The sequence below is a fragment of the Ascaphus truei genome, chromosome 19 (genome assembly GCF_040206685.1).
Source record: "Ascaphus truei isolate aAscTru1 chromosome 19, aAscTru1.hap1, whole genome shotgun sequence".
NCBI classification, from domain to species: domain Eukaryota; kingdom Metazoa; phylum Chordata; class Amphibia; order Anura; family Ascaphidae; genus Ascaphus; species Ascaphus truei.
In genome coordinates, this window is record NC_134501.1 from 18,079,464 (window position 1) to 18,106,562 (window position 27,099).

The following is a 27,099-nucleotide window of genomic DNA, read 5'->3' on the forward strand; positions in this document are numbered from 1 at the left end:
AATTAATGGGGCTGCAATCTTTTAGAACAAGGGAAGGCATTTTCACAGCACACTGAATAGGTGCCTTACTGCAAAAATCAACTGAAGATCATGAGATCCTGTGTGTTAATAGTGCTCTTAATTGGTGAAACTCTCACTGGAAAATAATTCTAGCATACAGTATTTTTCCAGTACTTTTTTCTGTTGTAACTTTGTGAAGTGAGTGCAAATCCAGCAGCAATGTGTATAAATCCACAGAGAACATTTCTGCATATTGTCCACGTTGACACAATTATTGACAAAATAACATTTATTTTGAGTAACCTTTCAGCATTACTCTGTTCCTTTCTGGGGTGTAATGCAGGTAGTCTGAAAGCTTACATATGAAACATGATATGGCCTCGAAAAGTACCATCTTTACCTAGCCATTCATTGATTTTTCTCTTGACAAATTGTATTTTCTCCTGGTTAACAGGGTATTCCTCTTCTCCATTGAATTTCAATGAAGACTACTATGCGTTGTCTAAATGTATGAAACAAACGGTATGAATCAGCTAAGCCTCTGTAAATGTCACTTGTAGCCTTCATAGATATAGAAAATGTAAGCCAAGGATTAGAAATTCTCAGGGCACCTGCAAGAAGTGTGCTCTGTATGCAGTATTATTCCCTCACACCAAGAGGATATACCATGGGAGGCCAACTCCAGTTCTCGAGAACCACCAACAGGTCAAGTTTTAAGGATATCCCTGCTGCAGCAAAGTCAAAGACTGAGCCACTGATTAAGCCACTTGTGCTGAAGCAGGGACTAACCGGACTTGTTGGTAGCTCTTGAGGAGTGATGTTGGCCACCCCTAGGTTAAACTTTTTCTAAGTATTAATGAAAACTAAGCAACAGTTGAATAGATCACATAAGCAAAAAAATATTCTACCTTGATAACAGTAATATAAATAAAATGTCAATGGATCCAGTGATCAAGGATTGCTGTACATACGATGGAACGTGGAGACATTGTATTTACCTGTCCAGGTTTTCCGTTTTCACACAGAAAAGCGTCATAGTCTGTTGCAAATTCCGGCGCGTTATCATTAACGTCAAGAACTTTAATAGCAACAGGCACGCGGGATATCTGACTGTGATTTCCTACAAGAAGAAACAAGTGAAATGTTAAACCAAATGCATGGCGCGGTGTCTATTTAAATGAATTACTTGTTCTATCCTATTTAACTGTGTTAATAGAAATGCATTAGCCACAAAATATCTGGAGTCAAACTCAAGGAAGAAATGAGCCAGCGATTCAGACAATATGCATACATCTTTTTTAGGAGCGACATTCATTAGGGATTGGCTTGATGAAGCCCTTCCAGGAATAAATAAGACAGTTTTACACTGATGATGTTTACTTTTTTTTTATACTGATACAATTCATTATGCGCCCAACATTGTTTTAAAAAGTAGGATTTATTTCCTTGTTTATCTTTGGCACACCGCACAAATTCCATGTGATTAGTTGTTTTGACTTAAGATCTATTATATTAGCATTACAAATCCGATTAATGCATAAGTGCATGTTGTAAGAGATTAAAAGGTGACATTTCAAAGGGGAATACGGCATGCTTCTTCACATTTGCCTTTACCAATACTAAAATGAGAAACAGAACATGAAAAGTAAATGTATTTATTGAGTAAATACCATCTTTTGACCGTTTCAGTTGTAGACTATTTTCCATGCAAAAAAAAAATCCTTTCAGACGATTTCACCACAAATACTCCAATTTGTTTCATATAGCTTAACACCTAAATAGTGACCTTGTTCACTAAATTGGTAGACAATAATTTGCTAGTTTAGCAGTGTCCTATCCTGTCCCCGTTTTAACAGTATGATGGGAATTACTTTGACATTCAGTGGTGACCTTCAAATATATTTCCATTATATAGAGAAGTGTAGATATTTCAAAGTCAATCAGGCGTAAAGTCATGCACTTTAAACCCACTCTCAGTACCGTATTAGCCCCCTTTCACCTGCTCAGATCAGTTTCCAACTAGTACTCATCACTGTGCTGCTTGGAATGAAATAATGGGCTCTGCAACGGCTTCAGCACTATCACCACAAACAAAACCCACGCCAGGGGACTTCCAGGCCCACCAGTGAGTCTGAGCCTTATTTAAAACCCAAAACAACTTTTGGCTCATATTCTTTCAGATATTTAGAGATGTAGCAAGACAGACTGTCTTTGAGGCCACGGAGAAAAAATGCTGAGACTGGCGGCCCATCCGCGGCTATGACAGCAAGTCAGGATTAACCCTGCGGGGTTCGATGCTTTTGAATGGGACCCCCCCAGAGTTAATCCTTCCCTTGATGGGCCCTCTGCAGGGAGAGAATACCAATACTCACCTCTCAGATAAGCTGGACGGCTGTGCCCGGTCCCTCTCTCTGCAGCCACCTCTGCAGATTGCCCAAAAGAATTAACGCTGCAGGGTTGCATTCAGAAGCATGGGAACCACTCCGTGTTAATCCTTCTGGGCAGCTTACTGTCTTTGGGGCTGCGAGACCTGTAGCCACAGTGCTGCCGCACCGGCACAGGAAAATGTGACACCAAGCGCAGTAAGACTGGTTACATCTGTAACTTCAAAACATCATCATCCCTCTTCCTAACAAATTTCCCTTCTAACACTGGGATTTTAGCTCTAAATCTATCAAATACAGTATATCTTGTATAACTACGTCTAAACTATCTGTACTCACAGGTTCAACTGCTGATAACCAGAGATGTTATTTAGTTGATACATTACATGTAGAAACTGAAGTCAAGGTCATAGGTTCCTATTCCTGATAAGGCCCAACAATCATTTTAACCTTCTGAGGTCAATACAATGAATATATTGTAGGGTTTTAACAGCATTGCTGCTATTATTATTAATGATATACTTATCTGGAATGAACACTCAAGACAACTCCTCAGCTATGAAATTCTGTTTTCCAACATAGTTCATTCATTGCTGTTGCACTCAGATGATCTACTGGTGTATAGGGTTGGTTTTCTACAATACTACAATGAAGATGCTGTCAGAATTGTATTATGTTTAAAATAAATTCCTTATCTGAGCATTTGTCCTACTAATACTGGTATCACATGTGAATATTCTTTTTACTGCTATACTAAGGTTTAACTAGTAACGTGAAGTAATTGAAGGGATAATGCAGGGGTTGACCAACTCCAATATCAAGGGCCACCAACAGGTCAGGCTTTCAGGATATCCCTGCTTCAGCACAGGTGGCTCAATCAGTCCCTGCTTCAGCACAGGTGGCTCAATCAGTGGTTCATCCAACAACTGCCTCACCTGTACCGAAGCAGGGATATCCAGAAAACCTGACCTGTTGGTAGCCCGTGAGGACTGGAGTTTGCCACCCCAGGTTTAATGCCTGTTTAACCTTCTTAAGGCACAGGATGCACATAAACAAGTTACTTACATAGTCCCCCAAAATGTATAATGTAATGAACTGAATTCAAGGATTACATGCAGAGAATAATAAGTTAAATGCATTAGATGTTACTCATACGGAAATACATTTGCCGATTCAGAATGAGGAATAACCAGCAGAAGATAGAACTTGTTCACACTGTGTAGCTATAATTGCCTCAGGTTAAAGATCTGGTGTACACCAGTGTTGCTTTAATAGGGGGGAGATGTTACATAAAACGTTGAAATGTGTGTAACAGGTTTCCCCCCACCCTCTGGGAGATCACACTATTACAGGTGCCATGTGCTGGTTACCTGCTGGTTCACAGAAGCTCTGAGGTTCCACCATTGTTAGTGGGGAAGACAGGACAGTCTTTTGGGGTGACGGATGGTTCTTTCTCACTGGTGAGGCGCCTCCATCTCTTGCAGGCTCCAGGAGTGCTGGAGGCAATCCCTGCAGGAGAACTCTCTTCTTCTACCCCCCTTGATTGATTGCACTCTCAGGCAGGGTATATAAAAGAACTGGAACTTTATTCTTCAAACACAGAATACCTTTAACTGACTCTATTATATTTCTTCCTCCGGATTGTCCCTGGAGTCAACCAGGAGGCTTGAGGCCTCCAGAGCCTATCCTCTGCTCTTCCCTCACCCACTGGTGGGATGAGGGGCAGCTGTCCCACTCCTCTAAGGGAGGGGATAGAATGTAGTCAGAGCCCTGATTCTACACTCCTAGCAATCACTCTCTCTCATGGGAGAGCACTCCCTAAATTTCTCTGTGCAGCCCCTTAAGTACCCTGGGGGAGGGTCCCAGGTCTGAGCCACTGATTGGGCAGAACACAGAACCTAGGCCCACCTCTCCCTGTCACTCAAGGGGGCTGTTTACTGCAGGGGAAAACCTGCATTAGTCCTAAGACTGCCTGCACTGATACCAGGGCATACATGTTAGGCAGGCAGATTAGTAGCCAAAAAGAATTCATGGCTACATGTGTAAACCTAGTATGTTGATATTTGTGACTATTTAGTAGATGTTGCAGAACTGGACTACTCTATCACTAGTACAGTATTTTCTTTACGAGCTAGCTCAGGGGTGGCCAACTCCAGTCCTCAAGACCCACAAACAGGTCAGGTTTGAAGGATATCCCTGCTTCAGCACAGGTGGCTCAATCAGTGGCTCAGTCACAATGATGGAGCCACTGATTAAGCCACCTCCACTAAGTAGGTATATCCTCAATACCAGGCCTGTTGGTGGCCATTGACGACTGGAATTGGAAACCCCTGAGGTAGATTAACAAAAGGTCCATATAGCTATGTAAAAATGCTGCGTTATTTAAAAATAAAAATAAAAAAAACATGGAATTACAGTGATATTTCAAGGAATTGTTGCTGTGTTCACGAAGAATTATTTAATATAAATGGTTTGCGATGTGCAGATCATTTGCACACATGGAAAATGTGTTAACTGCGATAAATACAGCTAGCCATAACTCATTTAATGCGGCGTCAATCTGCGCTAACGATGTAATTGTGGGAGGGAGATATTACACTTTTCTACCATTGGGTTATGTACCAAGATTTCTTAGAAAACCATATTGCATTTCAGAGTAGATCCCAGAAGGATCAGAAAAGGCTCCCTCATATAAATGAAAGCCCTATTGCACCAAAGGATGTAACCCCTTCAGTGCCGGAAACTACCAATGCATTGCAAAGGAAGGTCTTTCGGCTACTAAATGGGTTAAAATATAGCATAAACACCCTACTAATAAAACATGCTGTATATGCCACTCTAAAGGGGTTAATATATTAATATTTTCTCCAATCTAATATATAATTTATTCCTAGCACCTATTCTAGGTTGGCTACTCTTATTTTGCTATGTCTGTAGGCACAATGGGCCTAACGCCAGCCTGGGGTGGGTGATAAAGACTGGCAATATTTTTTTGATGGCAGTACAACATCTCCAGGTATCAGAGTTTAGTCACTAGCGTGCAAATAAGTAATTTTGCGTTAACTTCTCATTTGCATATGATACGTTAAAAATAACGCTGACCTATTTCTGTGGTAAGAAGCCCTTTATAACTGCTCTCACGCTGCCGATATTGCTTTAGTGAATAGGTCGATAAATAAAATCGCCATTAAAAACCACTAACGACAATTTTTTCATTTATCCACCTTTAGTGAAGCCCGGCCTGTGTGTCAGCAGTGCAGTCAGGCAGCAAATAGCTCTTCAGATTGAGTAGTACAGAAATGTGATGTCTTACTTGGAGCAGCCTCTCTTTTGGAAGGTGACTGCTGGCTTTCTTACATGAAGCAGCTGCAATTTGGAAGCTAGTACCTATCAATTATGAACCTTGTCTCAAGGGCAAAATGATCTGCTGGATTATGATACTGCATGGATAGCAAGTGAATAAAGCTTTGTTCAACATGGTACATACTGTAAGTGTGTGTGTGTGTATACTGCATATATATAGCGTATATATATATATAGCAAATGGAAATATATAATCAAAAACAAATAGTCGGTACCGTTCTGTGGCTAACGAAATGCTTTTATTTGCGTGAGCTTTCGAGATACACTGATCTCTTCTTCGGTGATGTACCAATGGATTAAGTAAAACAATGTACTTTCAAACAGGGCAGCGTGGAATGTTTTCTGTGGGTGAAGACTAACCCTCCCCCCTGTGCAGTATGTGATTTATGAGTTAAGGTGTTAAATGGTCCCTGAATGCTTGCAATGTTAGAGTAAGCATGTATGTGTGTAAATCTTAATTTATAAAGCGCCCACAGTGTAAACAGCGCTTTACAAAATGTGTGTGTGGAGGGGGAGTGTATAACCATGGTGTGGGTAGGTGTTGAAATGTAAGAGGGTGTTGCATTTCTGTCCATGTGTGTGGTAACTATGTAGTCCCTATTGGTATAAAGGGATAGAATTACATTGTACATTTGTATGTGTAAGAGACAGGTGTGTGCATTCATACAGTGCAGTATTAATAGACATGGGCCTTAGCACTCGTGGGAAGAGAGTTCTCTTGTGTCAGGGTAGTGGCTCATGAAGCTGCGGTCTCGGTTTAGGCCACCGGTGAGTGTCCCGAACAGTTTCATACATTTGTATTCTTGCAACCTATCTTCCTAGGATATAAGAGCACAAAACGCTTCTATGGTGCAATAAAAGAGATTTATTTTACATTCAATGTAAAGGGTTAAACATTGTAAACTCACAATTTACTTCAATAATAAGAAGCATGTAAAGGCATAAAGGTCATTTAGCCTCATGAGGAAACAATCTTGGAGTCAGAGGTGCAGTCTCTCCTATCCTGGAAGGTGTGTGTGTGTGTGTGTGTGTGCAACACAATGGACCACATCCAAGCCATACAAGAAGCAATCTCCCGAATTAATGAATATGATCTACAACTCCATTTAGGATTTGTATATTAGGAAAAAGTATTTGATTTTATATAAACCTCAGTGGTTTTAGATGCATTAAGAAGACAAAACCTTGAGGAAGCAAACAGTGATATTACAAGAAACATTTACGAGAATGCCACGTCAACCATTAGATTATATGAAGATACCAACAAAATAAGGATCAGCAAGGGAGTGCAGCAAGGAGACACCATGTCACCAAAGATTTTCATAGCTACACTAGAAGAATTGTTCAAGATATTAAATTGAGAAGAAAATGGAATCGAAATCAACAGTGAATACTTGAGTCACCTAGGATTTGCAGATTTCATTGTTATTTTTGCCTCAAGTCCAGAAGACTTGCAGGAACAAAAGAGAACTCGGCAAAGAAAGTAAGTAGATGGACCTCCATATGAATCTCAGTAAGACCAAAGTGACGCTAAACAAATGTGTCAGCTCCATAAAGATTAAAATAAATGGAATAGAACTAGAAGTTGCAGACTATGGAGCCAGTGCACTGAGCTGCGATAGAAAAAATTGTCAGGGTTTATAATTTGCCAGTTTTGACAGCGTTGCTGTCACGGTGTGCAGAAAGCCCTGAATACCAGTGATAGCAACATTAGCAAAAATGGCGAGTTGCCGGCGGCATGAAGATCGCCCTCTCTGAAAAGGGCTCACCCGGCGAGTTCTTTCTGCTACAGAGAGGTAGAGAGCCGCATCTCTCTGCGCAAATCTTGGCCAATAAGTTTTGTTTAATTTAGATTTTATTACTAGTGTATGTGATCAGGGGGTCTCCGGAACAGAACCGCGTTGATTTTAGGTCCGGGGACACCCTGCTTCTCGAGATACAGGCCCCGTTAGGTGTTGCCGGTATCTCTTATGCATTTGATTCCCACGGCCACATGACGCGGGACATTTCAATGCATAGGAGATACCGGCACCCCATAACGGAGCCTGTATCTCGGGAAGCAGGGGGTCCCCGGACCTGAAATCAATAAGGTTCTGCTCCGGAGATCCCCTGCTACAATACACTAGTAATAAAACCATAATTAAAAATTTAACACATTGGTTACCGTAGCGGCTATCTGCTATGGTAATGAAGCTCCTTTAATGTAATTTTTATTAATAGTGTGCGGGAGCAGGGGGTCTCTTGAGCTGAAGCGCTTTGGTTTCAGCCTCAGTGACCCCTTGCTTCCTGAGGTACAGGCCCTAGTATGGGGCATCGGGTGCCAGTATCACCGCCATTTTTAACTTGTCCGCTTCACGTAACCGGGGGATTTAAATAATGAAAGAGATACCGGCACCCCATATCTAGGCCTGTAACTCGGGAAGCAGGGGGTCCTGAGGCTGAAATCAATGCGGTTAAGCTCAGGAGACCCCTTGCTAGCGCATACTAATAATAAAAATTACATTAAAGCAGCTTTATTACCTTAGCGGATAGCCGCTAAGACAATGAAGGGTTAAGGTACAATAACTGCTTTATTGAGGGCAGAGGGGTGAGTGAAGCAGCTACTTGGCCCTTCATTCACTCCCTCTGCCCCCAATAAACATTACAATATGTACTAAATACCAATACACAACCCACCCCCTGTGCCCCCACATAAAACCAGATTTTATATGTTTAGACACAGAATTGATATCAGAGGCTGTGGTTGTCCCTGGGTGGTCCCCGTGGGTGTCTGTGGGCCTCCAGGTGGTCCCCGCGGGAGTCCAGGGGCCCCAACGGTGTCCTCGAGTGGTTGCCATAGGTGTCTGGGGGCCCTCGGTTGGTTCCCACAGGTGTCTTGGGGCACACAGGTGGTTCCCACGGGTCTCTGGGGGCCCTCAGGTGTTCCCACGGGTGTCTGGGGGCCCCACAGGGGTCCCTGTGGTTGTCTGGGGGTCCTCGGGTGGTCACTGTGGGTGTCCTAGGGTGGTCCTCGTGGGTCCCCGCTGGCCTGCGGTACCAATCCTGTATCAAAAATAAAATTGGGCATACATTGCAATAAATACACCCTCCCCCCAATACATACAGTACAGTAATGGGAAAAATAACTATTATCCAAATATATATAATAGCTCCTTTGCCCATTATTAAATCAAACATTAGCCAGGCAGCATAAATAAAGTAAATAAAAAACATTCTACTTACCCCTGCCATAATGAATGGCGTCCTCGTCAGCATACTGCAGGGCCATGTCCTCCGTTGCCAGAAAGAATACAATAAATAATACAAATCTAATGGCGCCTAGCCCCTTAATCACCGTAGCGGTTAATAACCGCTATAGTAATTAATGGGTAAACCCCATCCCCCGCTAGCCACCCGGGAGGCCTAAGCACCCACCCGGACCCATTATACCCATTGATTGGCATAGTGGTATGGATGTGAAACCTGGACACCGAAGGCAAAGACAATTCTGAAGCTCCAGACAACACAATAGAAGTATGGAGAGATATATTCTGGATATTACCCGAAGAAGACAGGGAAAAGAATGAATGCGGTAGAAGACAAACAAAAATATGGAAAGAAAGATGGCGCTGGATGGACTTGTAACAATGGTAGAGTTGGTATTATACTCACTATATAGAAGAAAATGGCGCCTGCTGCTGGAGTATATAGCAGGGAATCTTCAATTCCCCTATATACAGAAAGGAAAAAAGTTATATATACTCCTGCGCACGGAATCAGTTAAAAAAGAACCCTAGTTCTAACCTGCCCCTATTAGGGCATTTTTTTGATTAAGTTTTATGAGTTTAAATGTTATTTGGTTTATATATTACCCAGCTGGGATAATTTCATATTTTTGTATTTTATTTTCAGAATTATTAGGTTTTTGATATTATTAAAAGTATATTTGTATCGCACACATTTAGAGTGTGGTCTCATTTGAAATCTCTTGACCTCTAAGAACTAGGTTTCTTTTTTAACTGATTCCGTTCACAGGAGTATATATAACTTTTTTCCTTTCTGAAGACAATCAAAAGTCTGTGACATCATCAAAATAAACTAAAATGGCAGTGGGTCAGATATATTTCAAGAATAAATAACCATCGTTGGACAGGCATGGTACTCCAGTACCTGGAAGATCATTGGGGATGCGTTCATCCAGCAGTGAATTGACGAGGGCCAAAGAGGACGAAGATGGTGTGTATATATATATATATATATATATATATATATATATATATATATATATATATATATACATACACACACTCCCCTACAATGCAGCAATGGAGCCCACAAACAACTTTGCACAACAGACAATCGATAATATATTTTCCTGCACATGTCCTCAGCTTTTCAAAATGCTTTACAAGTTTGGACTCTGGTTTTATAGATTACGCCGCCATGTACTGCAGCGCTGAAAGGTTCAACACTGTGCTAATTATTCTGTTTCTATGTCCATTACTGTAAATATTTACAAACAATAAAATCTTGTTTTAGATATCTATTTATTCATTCATTCATCCATGCAGCCTGTTGAGCAGAAATAAATGCATATTATTTAGGTAAAGTGTTTGCTCTCAAGTGTCAAAAAACAGCACTTACTGTAAATTATGTTAATGCCACAAATGCTATAAACGAGAGAGAATACATTAGCAACTACTTGGTATCCCACAAACCCTATCTTTATGTTTTCCACTATTCTACTGTATAAGCTTGCATATGTATGAAAACTGAAGTGTTATCCCCCACAACCATTGTGATTTGTTATATATTTATCAGGATACATCACAACACAACAATTATGTTTTTGTCACATTTTCATGTTCATATCTCAACTATTCCTATATTACAGTGAAAATACATACACAGCTTACAGATGTTCACAAGTGTCCCTTACTCTGCTATTAGGCATATTTACACCGTGATACTTTGGTGATACACAGAAACACATTAAAAAACATGTAAAACTTTGTAAAAAAAAAAAAAGCAGATTTTATAATTGTGTATTTGGGATAATAAATCCAATATTTGAAATGCATGTTATGACAAAATATAGCCCACAACCATAAAGGGCTACATTTATTAAATAGGACTGCTTAATAAGACCTTCCAACACCGCAAACCACCCTACAGCCCACTCATTCACTTGAAAAGGCTGGAAGGTGTCATCTATGTCTGGAAGAAGTCTTAGTAGCCCCCACAGTAAATCTGGTCTTAAATGTGATAACAACTGAATATTGCAAAACAGTTTTCCTTGTTTCACAATAAACAAATTTAATCATGGCTCCATCAAAGCACCAAGAAAGCCCATGCATGGTATGCTGCAGACTACTACATGTGTTCAGAAATGGGTGAATGTCTGCATTCTTAGCCAATGCTTGAACGTGCGAGGAAGAGGAGGTTGTGGGGGAGTGCTCTTGGTAATCAAGAAAAGTAATTGGGTTTTGAGCTAAAATGGGAATGAACAATTAATGGATTCTACTACTTTTCCACCTCTCTATCTTTCTTGCATTCCACCGACCTGACTTTAAAATTGAAATTGGTTTCACAGGGACTATTTTCATGCTGAATCCTATTTTTCAAATGTCAGAAAGGTAAGTAGATAGGAAGGATTTGAACACTATGATAGAAAGCCGGTGGAATAAAGTTTCAATTACATTTGGGCGGTGTGAATAGATACATTGAAAAGCCCATTTCACATGAAAGTATTACTATAAATTCAGATGTTGCACTTTTTTTGTGATCAACTTGTTTTGTCATTGTGGTGGAGGATTACATTCGAAGTAAGTGTCGTACCACTACCTGTGTTTGGTGTTCAATCTGTTGTTGAATTAGAATATAATGAAAACAATATAACAAATCCATGTGGATTCAACCAATTACAATGTTGTTTCTACTTCTGCATATATTAAGTTCCAAAGAAGGACAGAATCCATATTAATATGCACTCTATGCAGAATGCGGAGATAACTGGAATTAATATAAAATAACTTTATTACTAAATAGGTAAAAAGTAAATGGTGATTGGCAAGAACATGAGTAGCCAATCATTACCAATCACCATTTACTTTTACCTATTTGGTAATAAAGTTATTTTATATTAATTCCAGTTATCTCCGCATTCTGCATAGAGTGCATATTAATATGGATTCTGTCCTTCTTTGCAACTTAATATATGCAGAAGTAGAAACAACATTGTAATTGGCTGAATCCACATGGATTTGTTATATTGTTTTCATTATATTCTAATTCAACAACAGATTGAACACCAAACACAGGTTATTTATAGGTATTCTGTCCTTCTTTGTAACTTCCTATTTGTAACTTGTATATTTGTATCCCTTTTGCACCACACTACCTTACTTACCTAGGCTGATGCAAGAGCTTTCTCTCCTCCCCCTCAACCCCCACCCCCCGTGTTTCTACTTCTGCATATACTAGATTAAGCGTTACTGTATTTTGAGTTTGCAATGGCAGAAAATGTCTTTGACCAATCCATTATTTTCGCTCTCGTAGTTTATCAAACAAGTAAAATAAGAATACAATCCCAGTGTACTCTAGTGCAGGAATGGTGATCAAAATGCACTCAATCAGGAGTGGCCAACTCCAGTCCTCAAGGGCTACTTACAGCTCAGGATTGAAGGACATTCCTGCTTCAGCACAGGTGCCTCAATCAGTGACTCAGTCAATGACTGGAATTGGCACCCCCTACACTAAATGTTAAAGTATTTACTTATGGTTATAGAGTGCATGAAGAAACAAACTGTTAGGTACAACCAGTTACGGACTCAAATTTCCGCCGCCTGTAGGCTTGGAGCGGCCATCTGGCCTAGTGTATTGGCATCATTTGATGGCGCGTTGTCTAGGCAACGCAGTGTCATGTGACTGTGCCGCATCATTTAACGTCATGATGCAACAGGGGGGGCTTGCTCCGGAAAAAGTAAGGTTTTCTCACACACGCCCACATTTTCTCCCCCAAAAAATGCAGCTCTAGGCTATATCCTACTTAGTCTAATGGGAAATCTGCTCCTGGGTACAAATGATCATTTCACTGGCTAATTCATGTTACTGATGGGTAAAAATATCATATTTAGGACAACTGAGGTCATAATAATAATAATAATAATAGCATGTTCTTGTATAGCGCTGCTAGTTTTTACGTAGCGCTTTACAGAGACATTTTGCAGGCACAGGTCCCTGCCCCGTGGAGCTTACAATCTATATTTTTGGTGCCTGAGACACAGGGAGATAAAGTGACTTGCCCAAATTCACAAGGAGCCGGCACCGGGAATTTAACCAGGCTCCCCTGCTTCAAACTCTCAATGCTAGTCAGTGTCTTTACTCACTGAGCCACTCCCTCTCCCTTAAATTTACTTACAGTAGGTACTCAGTTAACATATGGGTATGCATGAAGTCAGTACAGATGATGTGTGCAGAACTAAGCTCCGAGTCCGAATGCAGCAAGTTGGGGTTTGTGAGTTATCCTCTAGGTCAGGGGCGGCCAACTCCAGTCCTCAAGGGCCACCGACAGGTGAGGTTTTTAGGATATCCCTGCTTCAGCACAGGTGACTCAATCAATGGCTCAGTCATTGTCTGATTGAGCCCCCTGTGCTGAAGCAGGGATATCCTGAAAACCTGACCTGTTGGTGGCGCTTGAGGACTGGAGTTGGCCACCCCCTGCACTTGGTCCTTGTGCAATTATTGGTTTTGATTTGGTAGTGAGGAGAATTCAGCATATAGTCAGATACCGGGCACAGGGATAAAGTGGCTAAGAATATATCATCGTTGTAGAGGTAAAAGTCATTATCTACAATCTTTGAGTACTGAGGAAAAGGCAATTAAATGTTCTTTTTGACATTATTTCAAATTACTTATTGAGTTTTTTTTTGGTAACTCTGAACTATGACTAAATAAATAGGCACTTAATGAGGTTTTCAATAGAAATATCAAGAAATTCCAAATCAGGAAGTAGTGCATTTAGTGAGTTTATTTCCCAAAATGCTCTTAACGAGTTTTACCTGTACAACGACGATATGCTCTAATATTTACAAAATACTACGGATAGAGGGACAGCGACGAATATATAAGCGTATACTGTATCTATCTATATAAATATTATTATATATATAGAAGGGTAAGATCACAAAGTGATCAAAGTACCAGCACGACATAGGGGTAAAAAAAAGGGTTTATTGATCCATCAGCTAAACAAATCCCGATATTCCAGTCCGAAACATCAGGATTCGTTTACCTGATGGATCAATAAATCCTTTTTTTTTGTTGCACTACCCCCATGTCGTGCTGATACTTTGACCACTTTGTGATCTTACCCCTCTATTGTTACCCCAAATCTACCATGCACCACCCACCACTCTGCTGACAGTTTCTTACCTGGTGTGCACGGCCATTTTTTGTCCCCTATATTTTGTTGTCTATCCTTAAACAACCCACAGAATCCATTATCAAGTAGATAAAGGGAAAATAGAAGTGCACTGCTGCTAGATGTGAAAACTGGAACTGGCGGCAGGAACAAACCTTCCAACGCATTTTTCTTCTGTGGTCACTTTATCAGTAACCCAGAAGTAGGAGTAGACCATTGCACTTTTTCATCTCGGGGAATCGATTTTCCTTTTAGTCTATGTGCAATGATTTTGCGCTAAGTGCGCTCTGTGGGAACCCTTCGGCGTGGACGCTGTTTTCCAGTGAAGCCCTAACAACGGGGAACGTTGCTTCTCTATCTCATCACGGGTCAGCGAAGAGCCTGCATGCGTCTGGTGATCAGGAATGCATTCAACAAGCACACACTGACAAGCCAGGTTCTCTACATACAGGGAATGGGAGCAGCCGTCTTGCTTTCTGTGATAGGACCCAGGTAGCCAAATGTTAGTATGTTTTCAAGAGCTATTTACAGGCATACCCCGCTTTAAGTACACTCACTTTAAGTACACTCGCGAGTAAGTACATATCACCCAATAGGCAAACAGCAGCTCGCGCATGCGCCTGTCATCACGTCCTGAACAGCAATACTGGCTCCCTACCTGTACTGAAGCTGTGCGCAAGTGGGGAGACTATAGAGACTGTTACACATGCATTATTTACATCAGTAATGCACGTATATGACGATTGCAGTACAGTACATGCATCGATAAGTGGGGAAAAGGCAGTGCTTCACTTTAAGTACATTTTCGCTTTACATACATGCTCCGGTCCCATTGCGTACGTTAATGCGGGGTATGCCTGTATATGAGTTTCCACTTCACTGAATGTATTTGAGTGATTTTTGTGTCTTTTTATCTTCTATTGAGCACTTGGTATAAATCTACTTCTACAGTAACTCCACTATTATGTACCACTATAGATCTGTATCAAAAAGACAAGGGTCACCTTGGGGAAGGACTGTACTCCCCTGGAGGGTCAGAAATAAATACCTCAAGTTATAAAATTAAACATACACAGCTTTATCATATAACAAACATATGCATTTTATTTATTGGAGTTTTTTTAATGCATTATACAGTAAATGTAACGTTTTTTTAGGAGGGCTTTGAATGCAGCTTGATAAGAATTTTTTTTTCTATTTCTTGGTTTTTGAAATTAATATACAGTACGGTTGAAAAATAAACACAGATCATCCTGAAAATTGTATATTTAAACATTCAATACAGATATTATTTCTACACAATTATTTTGTGGTTGTTTTTTGTCAGGTATAACCATACATTAAAAAAAATGATGGTGGGTAAAAAAAAATAGTGACAAAAACCCTCCACAATACAACACAATACTAAAAATACCATTGGTGGGGCATTTGCATGTCAGACAGGTCTGCAACCCTGACTTTCCCTATTATCGCCTAGCAAACAGTGCTTCCACTGCAGCCAGGGATTCTGGGTAATGACATGAAAATGAGCACAGTGGGTCACTCTACATCTCTTCCATTTTAACATGAACCCCTATGTCTATGTCATTACCCAGAATCCCATGCTGCAGTGGAATCACTGTTTGCTAAGTGATAATGGGGATTGCAAACCTGTCTAAAACATGCAATTTAACCACAAGTGGTATTTACTGTACTCTATACTGTGCAGTGGAGACATTTTTTTTACCCACCATAACTTTTACAATGTCTGGTTATACCAATGTACAGCACCAGCTTCACGTTGCATAACCAGCCTTACACTGCTGAGATCCAAAAGGTCAAACAAGGTTTGCTGGCTCTGCACTTCTTAAACCCAGGCTGTACTGACAAAGCTGTGTAATGCGGCAGGCATAAGCTTATAGAGGCCCATGTTAAAATGGATGGGCAGTAAAGAGTGACACACTGTGCTCATTTGCATATCATTACCCAGAATCCCTGGTGGCAGTGGAAGTACTGTTTGCTAAGCGATAATGGGGAAAAACAGGGCTGCAGACCTGAGCCATGCAAATGCACCACACGCGGTATTTTTATTTACTGTATTTTGACAGGTATATCTACATCTTTTCCTCACAGCTAAATGAACATGCAACTGGATATGTAGAAATATGTATCCATACGTGTGTAATAACCCCCTAAAGAATAATTGTAATGGTAATTATATATTTTCATACATATTTCATTGCAGCGTATGTACACAGAATAGTGCCCCTTCCCCTAAAGAGCTTTTAATGTTCTTGATTGTGCACGAGGGAAACCAAGATATAGAGCCTGGCCCAACGGCACAAAAAGCTGGCACTGCTATTCATGCTCAATAAGTGATAGTAACATTATGCCAGTTACTCTTCTTTTATTTAATAAGCCAGATGACATTCAAATGGGGTGTCGCAGAAGAGGAAAATACATTTAACACTGTTCCAGCTCCAGGCTGTGGATAACGTGTTGTTTGACATAACGTGATACTTCATTTTGTAAATCGGAGCACAGTATAACCTATTTATTTTATTTATACAATGTTTTACCAGGAAGTAATACATTGACAGTTACCTCTTGTTTTCAAGTAAGTCCTGGGCACAGAGTTATGATAATACATGTTTGCATTAAATAAATAGTGGTAATACGTTCAATTTACAGACATTTCATGGACACTTCGAGATAATATATGATTATGGCCGTAGGAATGCAACAGTTACAGACAAGGTTAAAATTGCATTAGAAGAGGTAGGATAGGCCTGCAATGTGTTGTGTTAGAGGTAGGATAGGCCTGTAATGTGTTGTGTTAGAGGTAGGATAGGCCTGAAGTGTGCTGTTAGGAGAGGTAGGACAGGCCTGCAATGTGCTGTGTTAGGAGAGGTAGGTTAGGCCTGCAATGTGCTGTGTTAGAAGAGGTAGGATAGGCCTGCAATGTGTTGTGTTAGAAGAGGTAGGATAGGTCTGCAATGTGCTGTGTTAGAAGAGGTAGGATAGGCCTGCAATGTGTTGTGTTAGAGGTAGGATAGGCCTGTAATGTGTTGTGTTAGAGGTAGGATAGGCCTGAAGTGTGCTGTTAGGAGAGGTAGGACAGGCCTGCAATGTGCTGTGTTAGGAGAGGTAGGATAAGCCTGCAATGTGTTGTGTTAGAAGAGGTAGGATAGGTCTGCAATGTGCTGTGTTAGAAGAGGTAGGATAGGCCTGCAGTGTGCTGTGTTAGAAGCGGTAGCATAGGCCTGCTATGTGTTGTGTTAGAAGAGGTAGGATAGGCATGCAATGTGCTGTGTGAGAAGTGGTAGGATAGGCCTGCAATGTGCTGTGTTAGGAGAGGTAGGGTAGGCCTGCAATGTGCTGTGTTAGGAGAGGTAGGGTAGGCCTGCAATGTGCTGTGTTAGGAAAGGTAGGGTAGGCCTGTAATGTGTTGTGTTAGGAGAGGTAGGATAGGCCTGCAATGTGCTGTGTTAGGAGAGGTAGGATAGGCCTTCAATGTGCTGTGTTAGGAGAGGTAGGCTAGGCCTGCAATGTGCTGTGTTAGGAGAGGTAGGATAGGCCTGCAATGTGCTGTGTTAGAAGAGGTGAAATAGGCTTGTAATGTGCCGTGCTAGAAGAGGCCAGATATGGATAGGCCACAGTTTTGCATAATTCTGTTGGCCCAAGCATCCTAATCCTGGGAAGTGTTTGGTAGAGGATAAAAGTCAAACTACAGTTAACCTAAAACCAGGTTAATGATTGCAAAATTATTTTTTTTCCCATGTACTTAGAACTAATATTAATTTATGATAGATCATGCAGAAACACCCTGTTTTTCCATTCCAAAGCCACTTGCCTAGGATTTCTCCATAAATTTCCCTTCCATGGACATTGGACATTAAACAGAAAGAAGTCACATTCTTCAGCATCAAGTGGAATAAGTATGGAAACGTTGATGACAATGTATTTTCTTTCTAGCACTTGGTGTGGTGATGTTCTTGGTTTTCTATTTGAAGATTTATAAACAAAATTGGAAAACAACATTTTATTCAAGTAACTGCTTTCTTTATATGGAAAGGACACCTTCTTCAAGTTAAAGCCCCAGCAGCTACAATTTGAAAAAAATATCCTCTCAGACCAATTATCCATAATACGCTCACCATACTGTGCAGCAGAAGTCCTTGGCTATCTCTAAATCTTCCCTTAATAAAAACTTCATAAAAGAGATCTAAACTGAGCCACGAATCCTTCTCGTCTTACTGGTACTTGAAGACGATATAATTATGTCTTTAATTTACATTCTATTTTTTTTTTTTTTTTTTTAAGAAAGAGATCACTCCTGTTTTTTCATGATATCTAGCCTTTTTCCCCTCTTCTTTGCCTTTCAAAGAAGAGAGATTCAATCACAGAAAACTGTCACTCCAGTGGTCTTGTGTACAGTCTCCAGCAAAATGTATTACATGGTTATGGGAAAAATCTATACACGGACCGAAACGTTGAGTTTCTCCGTAACCACGTAATACATTTTGCTGCAGATTTTTCACAACATGACTGGAGAACTGGTTTTCAGTGATTGAATCTCTGTACTTAACCAATCTTACGCCTGGGCTGATATGCCCCCGAGGCAGGATCAACTGAGTATCAACTCAGTATTGTGAGTGCTCCTTTTACCTTTGACATTTCTTCTGTGAAAGGCCATGACACACCTGAAGTTATTCCACCACTGTGACCATCAACTGAATTGCAAACATCGAAGTTGCCAAGCAACCACTTATTTCCTAAGAAGGAGCGGGAGGGAGGGATATCTTGACAGCTGTGAGGCTTTCTGAAGAAGCCATGGCCCTTCTTTAAGTTAAAATAACAAGCAACTAGCACAGATTGCTTTAAAGAATAACAGGCGTTTTGAATGAATGAACAGCCTATGCTGTGAGATTATTTGCTCACTGAGTAGATCGTTTACCAGAAGAGCAATTATCAATTTGTGCTTTAATTCTCCCAGTGCTGGAGGGGCCTGTGATTCATTTCCCAATGCTTTGCAAACACCTCCAGTACTGCACTAGTTAAGGCATAAGTGAAAAAACAATCGGATAATCTACAGTCAGTGCCTGATTTTCAGTACCAGTATTACTTCCCAAAGCCTTTTTATCACCAGGTACAGGATAATTTCCCCTCCAATAGCAAACGAACAGTAGAACTGAATTAGCAGCAGCCAGCGTGATGTTAAGATGATAGATATGGACATAGAAAAGCTATACATTTTAAAAGCAATTTACAATAATTATATAGCTTTAGTGAGTGCAATTCATTTAACAGATTACCACTGTGTTTTAGAAAAGAGAGCACTTTAGGAGCAGGCGTTCAGCTAGAAGTAGCAGGTCTAACTGACATTTTAGGGGGGAAATGTAAAGAAGTAACATTTCCTGACATTTTCAGAAAAAGAAGGAAAGAACAGGATTTTTTTTTACAATAGAAGATTGGATGAAATGAGGCATGGGCAGAATAAGTGACAAATGCAGGTTTGTTCTCTGGAGTACAATCTGGCACAATCCCTGAAACTGTACTTTAGTGTAAGTCACAATCTTCTCTAGCTGATAACTCTTCCTGCAGTATTTTTGCTGCATTGGATTGCTGGGCAGAAAAACGATTACCACGGTATTTTTTTTGTATATAGATTGCGCTAGCCTTTGTAGTGTTGTTTCTGAACTCTCTTCCTGCACATGTATGAAATCTGTATGTAGCAAGTTGTATTTTGTTTTAATGCCACCTCTGAGTGCTGTCTCGCTCCTACTGCGTTGCTGCGGCTGCACCACTGCTGTGAGGAACACCCCTGCCTATATATATATATATATATATATATATATATATACACACGCACACGCGCACGCACACGCACACACGCACACACGCACGCACGCACGCACGCACAGTATGCACACACACACAGTATACACACACACAGTATGCACACACACACACACACACACACACACACACACACACACACACACACACACACACACACACACAGTATGCCCACTCTATCCACCTTTAAGACCCACCTTAAAACACACATGCTTAAGGAAGCATACGAGTAGCTCCGTGGCTGATAATTTACACCTCATACATTAACCTTGGCCCCCTGCAGACGCACTTCCCAGAACACCCTCCTACTGTCTCTGTACGTTATTTCTACCAACCAATTAGATTGTAAGCTCTTTCGGAGCAGGGACTCCTTTTCCTAAATGTTACTTTTATGTCTGAAGCACTTCTTCCCATTGTGTTATTTGTTATTTATATGATTGTCACGTGTATTACTGCTGTGAAGCGCTATGTACATTAATGGCGCTACATAAATAAACACATACATACATACATACATACATATACACAGTATGTACACCAGGAATGGAAATGTCACAGGCACGTGCACCTAAAAGTTTGTCCTTGGCGCCTGCATTTTGCCAAGGGGCCATGGCAGCCTGAAATGTGATACAGTTGTTGTATTATTTTTTGTATTTTAGGGGCCTGCAAAAAAAAATCTTATTTTTAATACTCCAGAGTGTGGTGGACATCCCCAATAATATATATGATGTATGGATTGTGTGTGTATATATGATGTATGTACACACACCATACATACATCATATATATATACTGTATATATACATACACAAACACACACACTCACATCCATGCATCATACTGACAGACACTTACTTACACACACTTACTTCCCATTACCAGCAACACACACTGCATGCAGCTCCTGCTCTGGGTTCTGCACATCCACCTGCTGGCCGGAATGTTACGTGTGGGAGCACAGCTCTTCTCTCTGTGGCTGGCCCAATTTGTTCAAATCTGACCGTCCCTGGGGGCAATTCCCTCCCTGCCTCCCTAGCCAGTCCGCCCCTGATCTATGTGTATGCTGCACAGAAAGGGCATGTTACACACTATGGTTAATTAGCTTGAAATATGCTAAATAGCTACAGTCACATATACACAAGGCGTATTTAGGCTATTTACTGTACAAGTCAAAAGCAACTTCACCCGTTGTCCACGACAGGTAGATAGGAAAAACATCACTATTCTTATTTCGCCTTTGAGCAGTGTGTTACTGAACCCATTGCCAGGGAAAGAGTTACATGCATGTATTTTACTTTACTAAGAATACCCTGCGTGATTTTCTTCTTTGTATGATGGTAATGCCTCTGATTCTGCTTCCAAAGTAGCATCTCTTGTACACACGGCCAGGATGCCGGCATTAAAATTCAAAGCATTACACTTTTTTACCCATGTAAGCCAGCATATTTTAAAATGATTGTATTGACATGCAAAGGTGTTCCCCATTCTTGGTTAAAGTGGACTCAATTGTAAATCAGTGATGCTAAATCGTGCTTCAACATGTCACATTTCCACCTGTGGGTTGTGTTGGGCCGTTACGTTTTCGAAATGCATGATTTTTAAGTAAAACCTGTTTAAACGCAAAATATGAAGAGTGAACCACTAATTAATCCCGAGCCACAGAAACACTGCAAAACATATTGTAGTTTTACTGCCTATAACATACTAAGGTACACAGCGCACTGCACAGACGCATCAGGCTACCTCGTGGTAGGGACCCACTTGTACATAGTAAGAATGTGAGATCCAGCTGGGGTGGTCAGGATATTAACTGCTTCATTGTAGCAAGTATCAGAACGGTTTAAACAAGGGGTGGCCAACTCCAATCCTCAGGGGCCAACAACAGGTCAGGATTTCAGCATATCCCTGCTTCAGCACAGGTGGCTCAATCAGTGGCTCAGTCAATGACTGGCCACCCCAGGTTTAAACCAAGTACTACAGATGCAGCACTAGCACCTGTTATGTTGGGACTGGCTATTTTATTGGCTCTAAATTCAAACTAAGAGGCCAACCTACAGTATCACACAGGTGTATAGTAATTCAGAAAAATAGTCATAGACCATTCTAATATGAACCCTTTCAGAGCTGAGGTACAGTATATTTCCAGAGCTCAATGCTCCTGCTTGGGAAATATGACAGTATAAAATGAAAATGACATATTATTGGTTTGCCAATACATTCTGTTTATACTCTTTATCAATCTCACATACTTCAGGAACAAATTATATGCATGGCTATGTACAATGGGATAAATCTACATGATTTTCTTTTAATTTTATATTAAAATAAAAAAAAATCTAAATGTGTTTGGAAATGTCAATGTTTCCCAGTAAACAAATGCTTAGTAGGGTTTAATTACAATCTGAGGTCTTTTGTAATAAGACAGGCAAAGTGCCATCACCCTGTCTTCTCCTATCATTAGCCAAACAATTTGCTTTTGAGGACAATAATAGGCTTATGCAAGAGAAGTACAGATGTTAAAAAACAAAATCGTATTCACTATTCAAAAATAAGCTAATCACACATACAAGATGTGAGATAGCTAGAGTATGGAAACAAATTAAAATTCCCCATATCCCTAGCATCAGAGATAAAATGTGGCACGCATGACAAATGGAAAAATTGACAAGCTTCTTAATTGATACTTGTCATTAATTTCAAAGAGGATGGCAACCCTGGCTAACTTACGCATGAACCTCTCATGTGAATCCAATTCAATTCTCCTGTAAGCCTTCCTCCCAACCCAGACTCCCTCCCTAACAAGGAGACCACGATAGGATATATCCCTGTTAAATAAAGCAGCCGCAGAGCTCTGAGAATCCAGCAGAGAGATAGTTAATTGCAGCCACTCAATTAACCAGTCTCCACCTGGACTAATGAGAGCTCTGTAAAAAGCCTCATGTGAGACACAGGAGAGAGATTCCGTAGCTCACATTTGGGCTGACAGAAGGAGAGCAGAGAATCCGGCACACAGACACTGTCTTGAGAACAAAGGTTGTGCTGAGATGAAGACACCAAGACACCTAGAGACCTATATTTCCTGGACACAGAGGACCCAAGAACCTGCCAGAGACTGACATTGAGGGCCACCTGCTTAAGGTACTTCCTGAGACTTTGGGGTGTTAGGCTGGTAATGGGAATATCCATCCAGTCCTGCAGATAGGGTCTGGGGAAGTAAGTTAGCCCTTACAAATGGATAGGGGTTTGTTATTTAGTTGTTTTTGTATGTATTGCCTGGATAAAGGAACAGACTCAATAAAGCCAATATATAATTTCACCCTAATCGGTCTCCATTAAATGTACCTCTGCACACATCTCTTACAGAGACCATAAACAGAAACCATTCTCAGAGATCGAACTTCACAATGATGTTGTTTTAGACCAGGTTTCTACTAACCCAAATAAATAACGTGTATTGTGTACAATGTATTACCCCTGTGATGTAAAGGCTTCCCCTCCCCCCCACTCCTTTTCTTTTTTTGTATACACACACACACATATATATATATATATATATATACATACGTGTGTGTGTGTGTGTGTGTGTGTGTGTGTGTGTGTGTGTGTGTGTGTGTATATATATGGTATGTTTATTTCAAAGTGACAATAAAAATGTAAGTTGAAAGAAAACCAAGAATTGAAAATATTCCAATTACTTCATCACGTTTGATTATATGTAATTTACTAAAGTGACCCAATAATGAAATGCTGTGGGTGCATAGTACTGTTTGTGTTTAAATGTTAATGTAGGGTAATTTGTCCTAGTAGGATATTACTGGAGGTGAATCATATAATGATCTTAATGGTCATATATGTAATTGGATTCCATTGGTTTTTATGGTGGAAATGTAAACCTCGAATAGCTATCTTTTTTCAAATTACATTATTTTTTTTAGAGTCCTTCACAGTGTTCTTGCAACCAAAGTCGTCCCTAACACATGGAGTTTTAATTGGACATTTTATAATTTAAAAGTGAAAACAAATAAATAAGTAGTTCAGTATGCATTTTAAAAACAATCATATATATTCAGTAGCCTTACTTTTACCAGCAATTAAAAATGTATTTTGAAAAGAGGTCTAAAACCTAATTAATGTCTCTGATTTCACTTCAGTAACACAGCTGCTGTAGAGAAAAAATGTAAATAAATATTGGCTTTTCTTGCTAAAGATCTACATGAGCAGTGAATGTTTTATTATAGGTCCGTGTTAAGCTATAGCACACAATAACATGCTGCAAAATGGGGTCAAGAAAGTATGCCCATGACAGGAATGAAGGGGCGCTCTCCCCAATGTTTTGCCATAAACAGCTAGACATGTAAGTAGTGAACATTTTACGTCGATACTTACTGGTTTCAGTGGCTACAACTGTTATGTTATGCCACATGTGCATTTCTCTATCGAGTGCTGTTGCCAAAGTTATTTTCCCATCATCTGCGTTAATGTTGAATTGCCTATCAAGGTCTGTATGTCGGTCAATGGAAAACCTACAAAAAAGGAACATTCTTGTAACCTTGACATGTACATGAAGTATCCTTTTACACTGTAATGCATCATCTAAGAATCCCAGTAATATTATCAAATGCAATATATATTCGTTTCCTTGCACCATATATTATATGTCTGAAAAAACATAAATTAACCTGCACATGGTAAGTAGCTGTATACTCAATAAGGAAATAATCAACTTGCTTCAAGTTCAGCTGGTGGCATCTTTAAAACCTGTTATTAATCAATCTACAATTATGCAATCTGTTAAATATATCTTGCCGCTTATGTCCTATATCAAATCAATTGGTCGCCATTAAAACCCTTTCAATAGTGTGGAATTAAAATCTATGATGTACAGTACTTGATTATTTAATCGTTTTGTGTTCTAAAGATATTATGATCTTTGTGTGTTTGCTTTATCCTTGCAGTTCTTTAGAACATACCGTATGTTTCTGTCTGTAACGCTTCAAGAGAATTTCCTCAGTTCTAACACTGCAATAGGAGAGTCTTAGTGGTAATGACATTGACCTTCCAGCAGCAGAAGACACCTTACTATTCATTTGAAAAGGTCTGTAAGGAGACTTCTGGCACTGGAAGGACATATAGCATAGGACCACTTAATAACAGCATCGTCTATCAGCTGAAAACCAGCTTAACATTCCATTCCAGTTCTACAGACGTAGTCAACTTTATTGCAACCCGTGCAGTGGCAGATTTGAAGATCCGCCCCCCCTAGGCACTTCCCTGCGGTGACTGCCTCCTTGCGGCTGCCCTCCTCCTTCCGAATCACAGTGTCAAATGACGTCTCCAACGTGACATAATTTGACGTTACGATGTCACATAGCTATGGCAATGAGATGCAGAGTGATCTCACATTGGTTGCATCAGCGGTGTCATTTGACGCTGTGATTCGGAAGAAGGAGGGCAGCAGCAAGGAGGCAAATACCCCAAAATGTTGCAGTCCTAGTGCCTAATGGGAACTCACAAACTGAACCCGTTGCGCTCTCCCGCGGGTCAAATAGCACAATAGCCCCGCTTCCTTTTCACACATGGCTGATTCTAATCAACGCCTGCTTTTCCCGCTGATGCGTGGTGTATGTCCCGCTGCAGTGCGCCACAGGTTGCAATAACATTGGCTACATCTGCGCCTTGTGTAAAGATGAAAGACTTGCACACCTTACTGCGTTGTGTTGACAATTATGGTGGCTGTGTTTTCTTGCTGAGTGCTTTACAAGAACAGTACCGCTGCTGTCAGATTTCCCACAGAAGAGAAAGTCTGTGGCACACCAGTCTTCAATATATAATTTATTTATTGCGTCAACGTTTCGTTGTCTGTATTACAACTTCATCAGGGTGGCATTGTAATACCGACAAAGTAATACTGACACAATTAAGAAATTATATATTGAAGACTGCTGTGCCCCAGATTTTCTCTTCTGCGTACATCTGTACTTTCACAGCCACAAAGTAAGGCAGATTAAACACATTGAGAACACAGGCCGTGTTCCACTTGTCCTTAATTAGGTCTGATTAGAGGAGACCGCAACCTGTTTTGGAAAGTGCCACGTATTAGCACTGTATAAGTAAAAATGCATACTGTACATGCACACACATACTGAACACTGATACAGTTCGACTGTGACAAAAACTCAAAACAGTGAAGTTTGTACAGGTAAATCAGTGATTTCTTATCACATGAAGTTGAGAAAAGATAGTTAAATGACTCAAAGCATCTAAATGAGATTCTATTTTCCTTAATGATAGGATTTCATTATAAAATAATCCATTTGAATAAACACTGAGCAAATACTGTATGTACATACAAAGCAATTGTAAATACTCATTATAAATATGGCTATACCAAGTAAAATATATTCAACATATGCTATTTTTTTTCACATTGAAAACGGATCAGCAGATAGCATATGTTTTTTCAATTTACTGAGAAACATTACCATCTTGTTAATAAACGAAGCAGGGATATCCAATGTAACAAATCATATTGATGCCACACAAAAAAAGTCTTTGTTCCCAATGTATTTTTTGCTGAGGGATTGCTTCACATTTACAAACTCAAAGCTTATTTGCTTCACATAATGTTGCATGATTTCATAAACAACTATCAATATTTGTAATTTAATTATAAACCACTAGATTGGGTTGGGAACCAACATCAAGCATTTGTAAACTTGTAATACAGTTTAGTAATCTCTCACGCCCATTCACAGAGCTACACATATATGGGGCCATATCTACTAAATGGCACTAGGCCTTAACGCACCGTATGGCCCATTGAAATGTCTTACTGCTTGCCACTGTAAATATACCGCATAGTGTGTGTTAATTGTGAGGAAACGTAAAAGCAGAAGGAGACCGTGGAAGTATAGTTTGTCATTACGACCAAAACGCCAGATACAAATAAATACTCTTCTAAAGTGTTCTTAATATGATTTGTATTTAATGCTTTCAGGAAGTGGGTGCTAATAAAATGAAATCTGAAAGGATACATATTTTGTAATATGCTTAAATATCCTCCAGTTAAAGAGTTTTAGAGGCAACTATAGATTCGAAAACATGATGGGACAG

At 40.1% G+C, this 27,099-nt stretch overlaps 1 protein-coding gene across 2 annotated transcripts in view; it reads right to left on the minus strand.

Annotated features, from left to right (window-relative positions):
* Positions 1–27,099, minus strand: part of CDH8 (cadherin 8) — a 215,243-nt gene that overhangs the window by 37,804 nt on the left and 150,340 nt on the right. For both annotated transcript variants that reach the window (XM_075576755.1, XM_075576756.1), the window contains exons 8-9: positions 24,373–24,509; positions 999–1,120 (exon numbers count right to left, since the gene is read on the minus strand). In XM_075576755.1, coding sequence (XP_075432870.1) covers positions 999–1,120; positions 24,373–24,509 — 259 coding nt within the window. The remainder of the gene's footprint in view (positions 1–998; positions 1,121–24,372; positions 24,510–27,099) is intronic.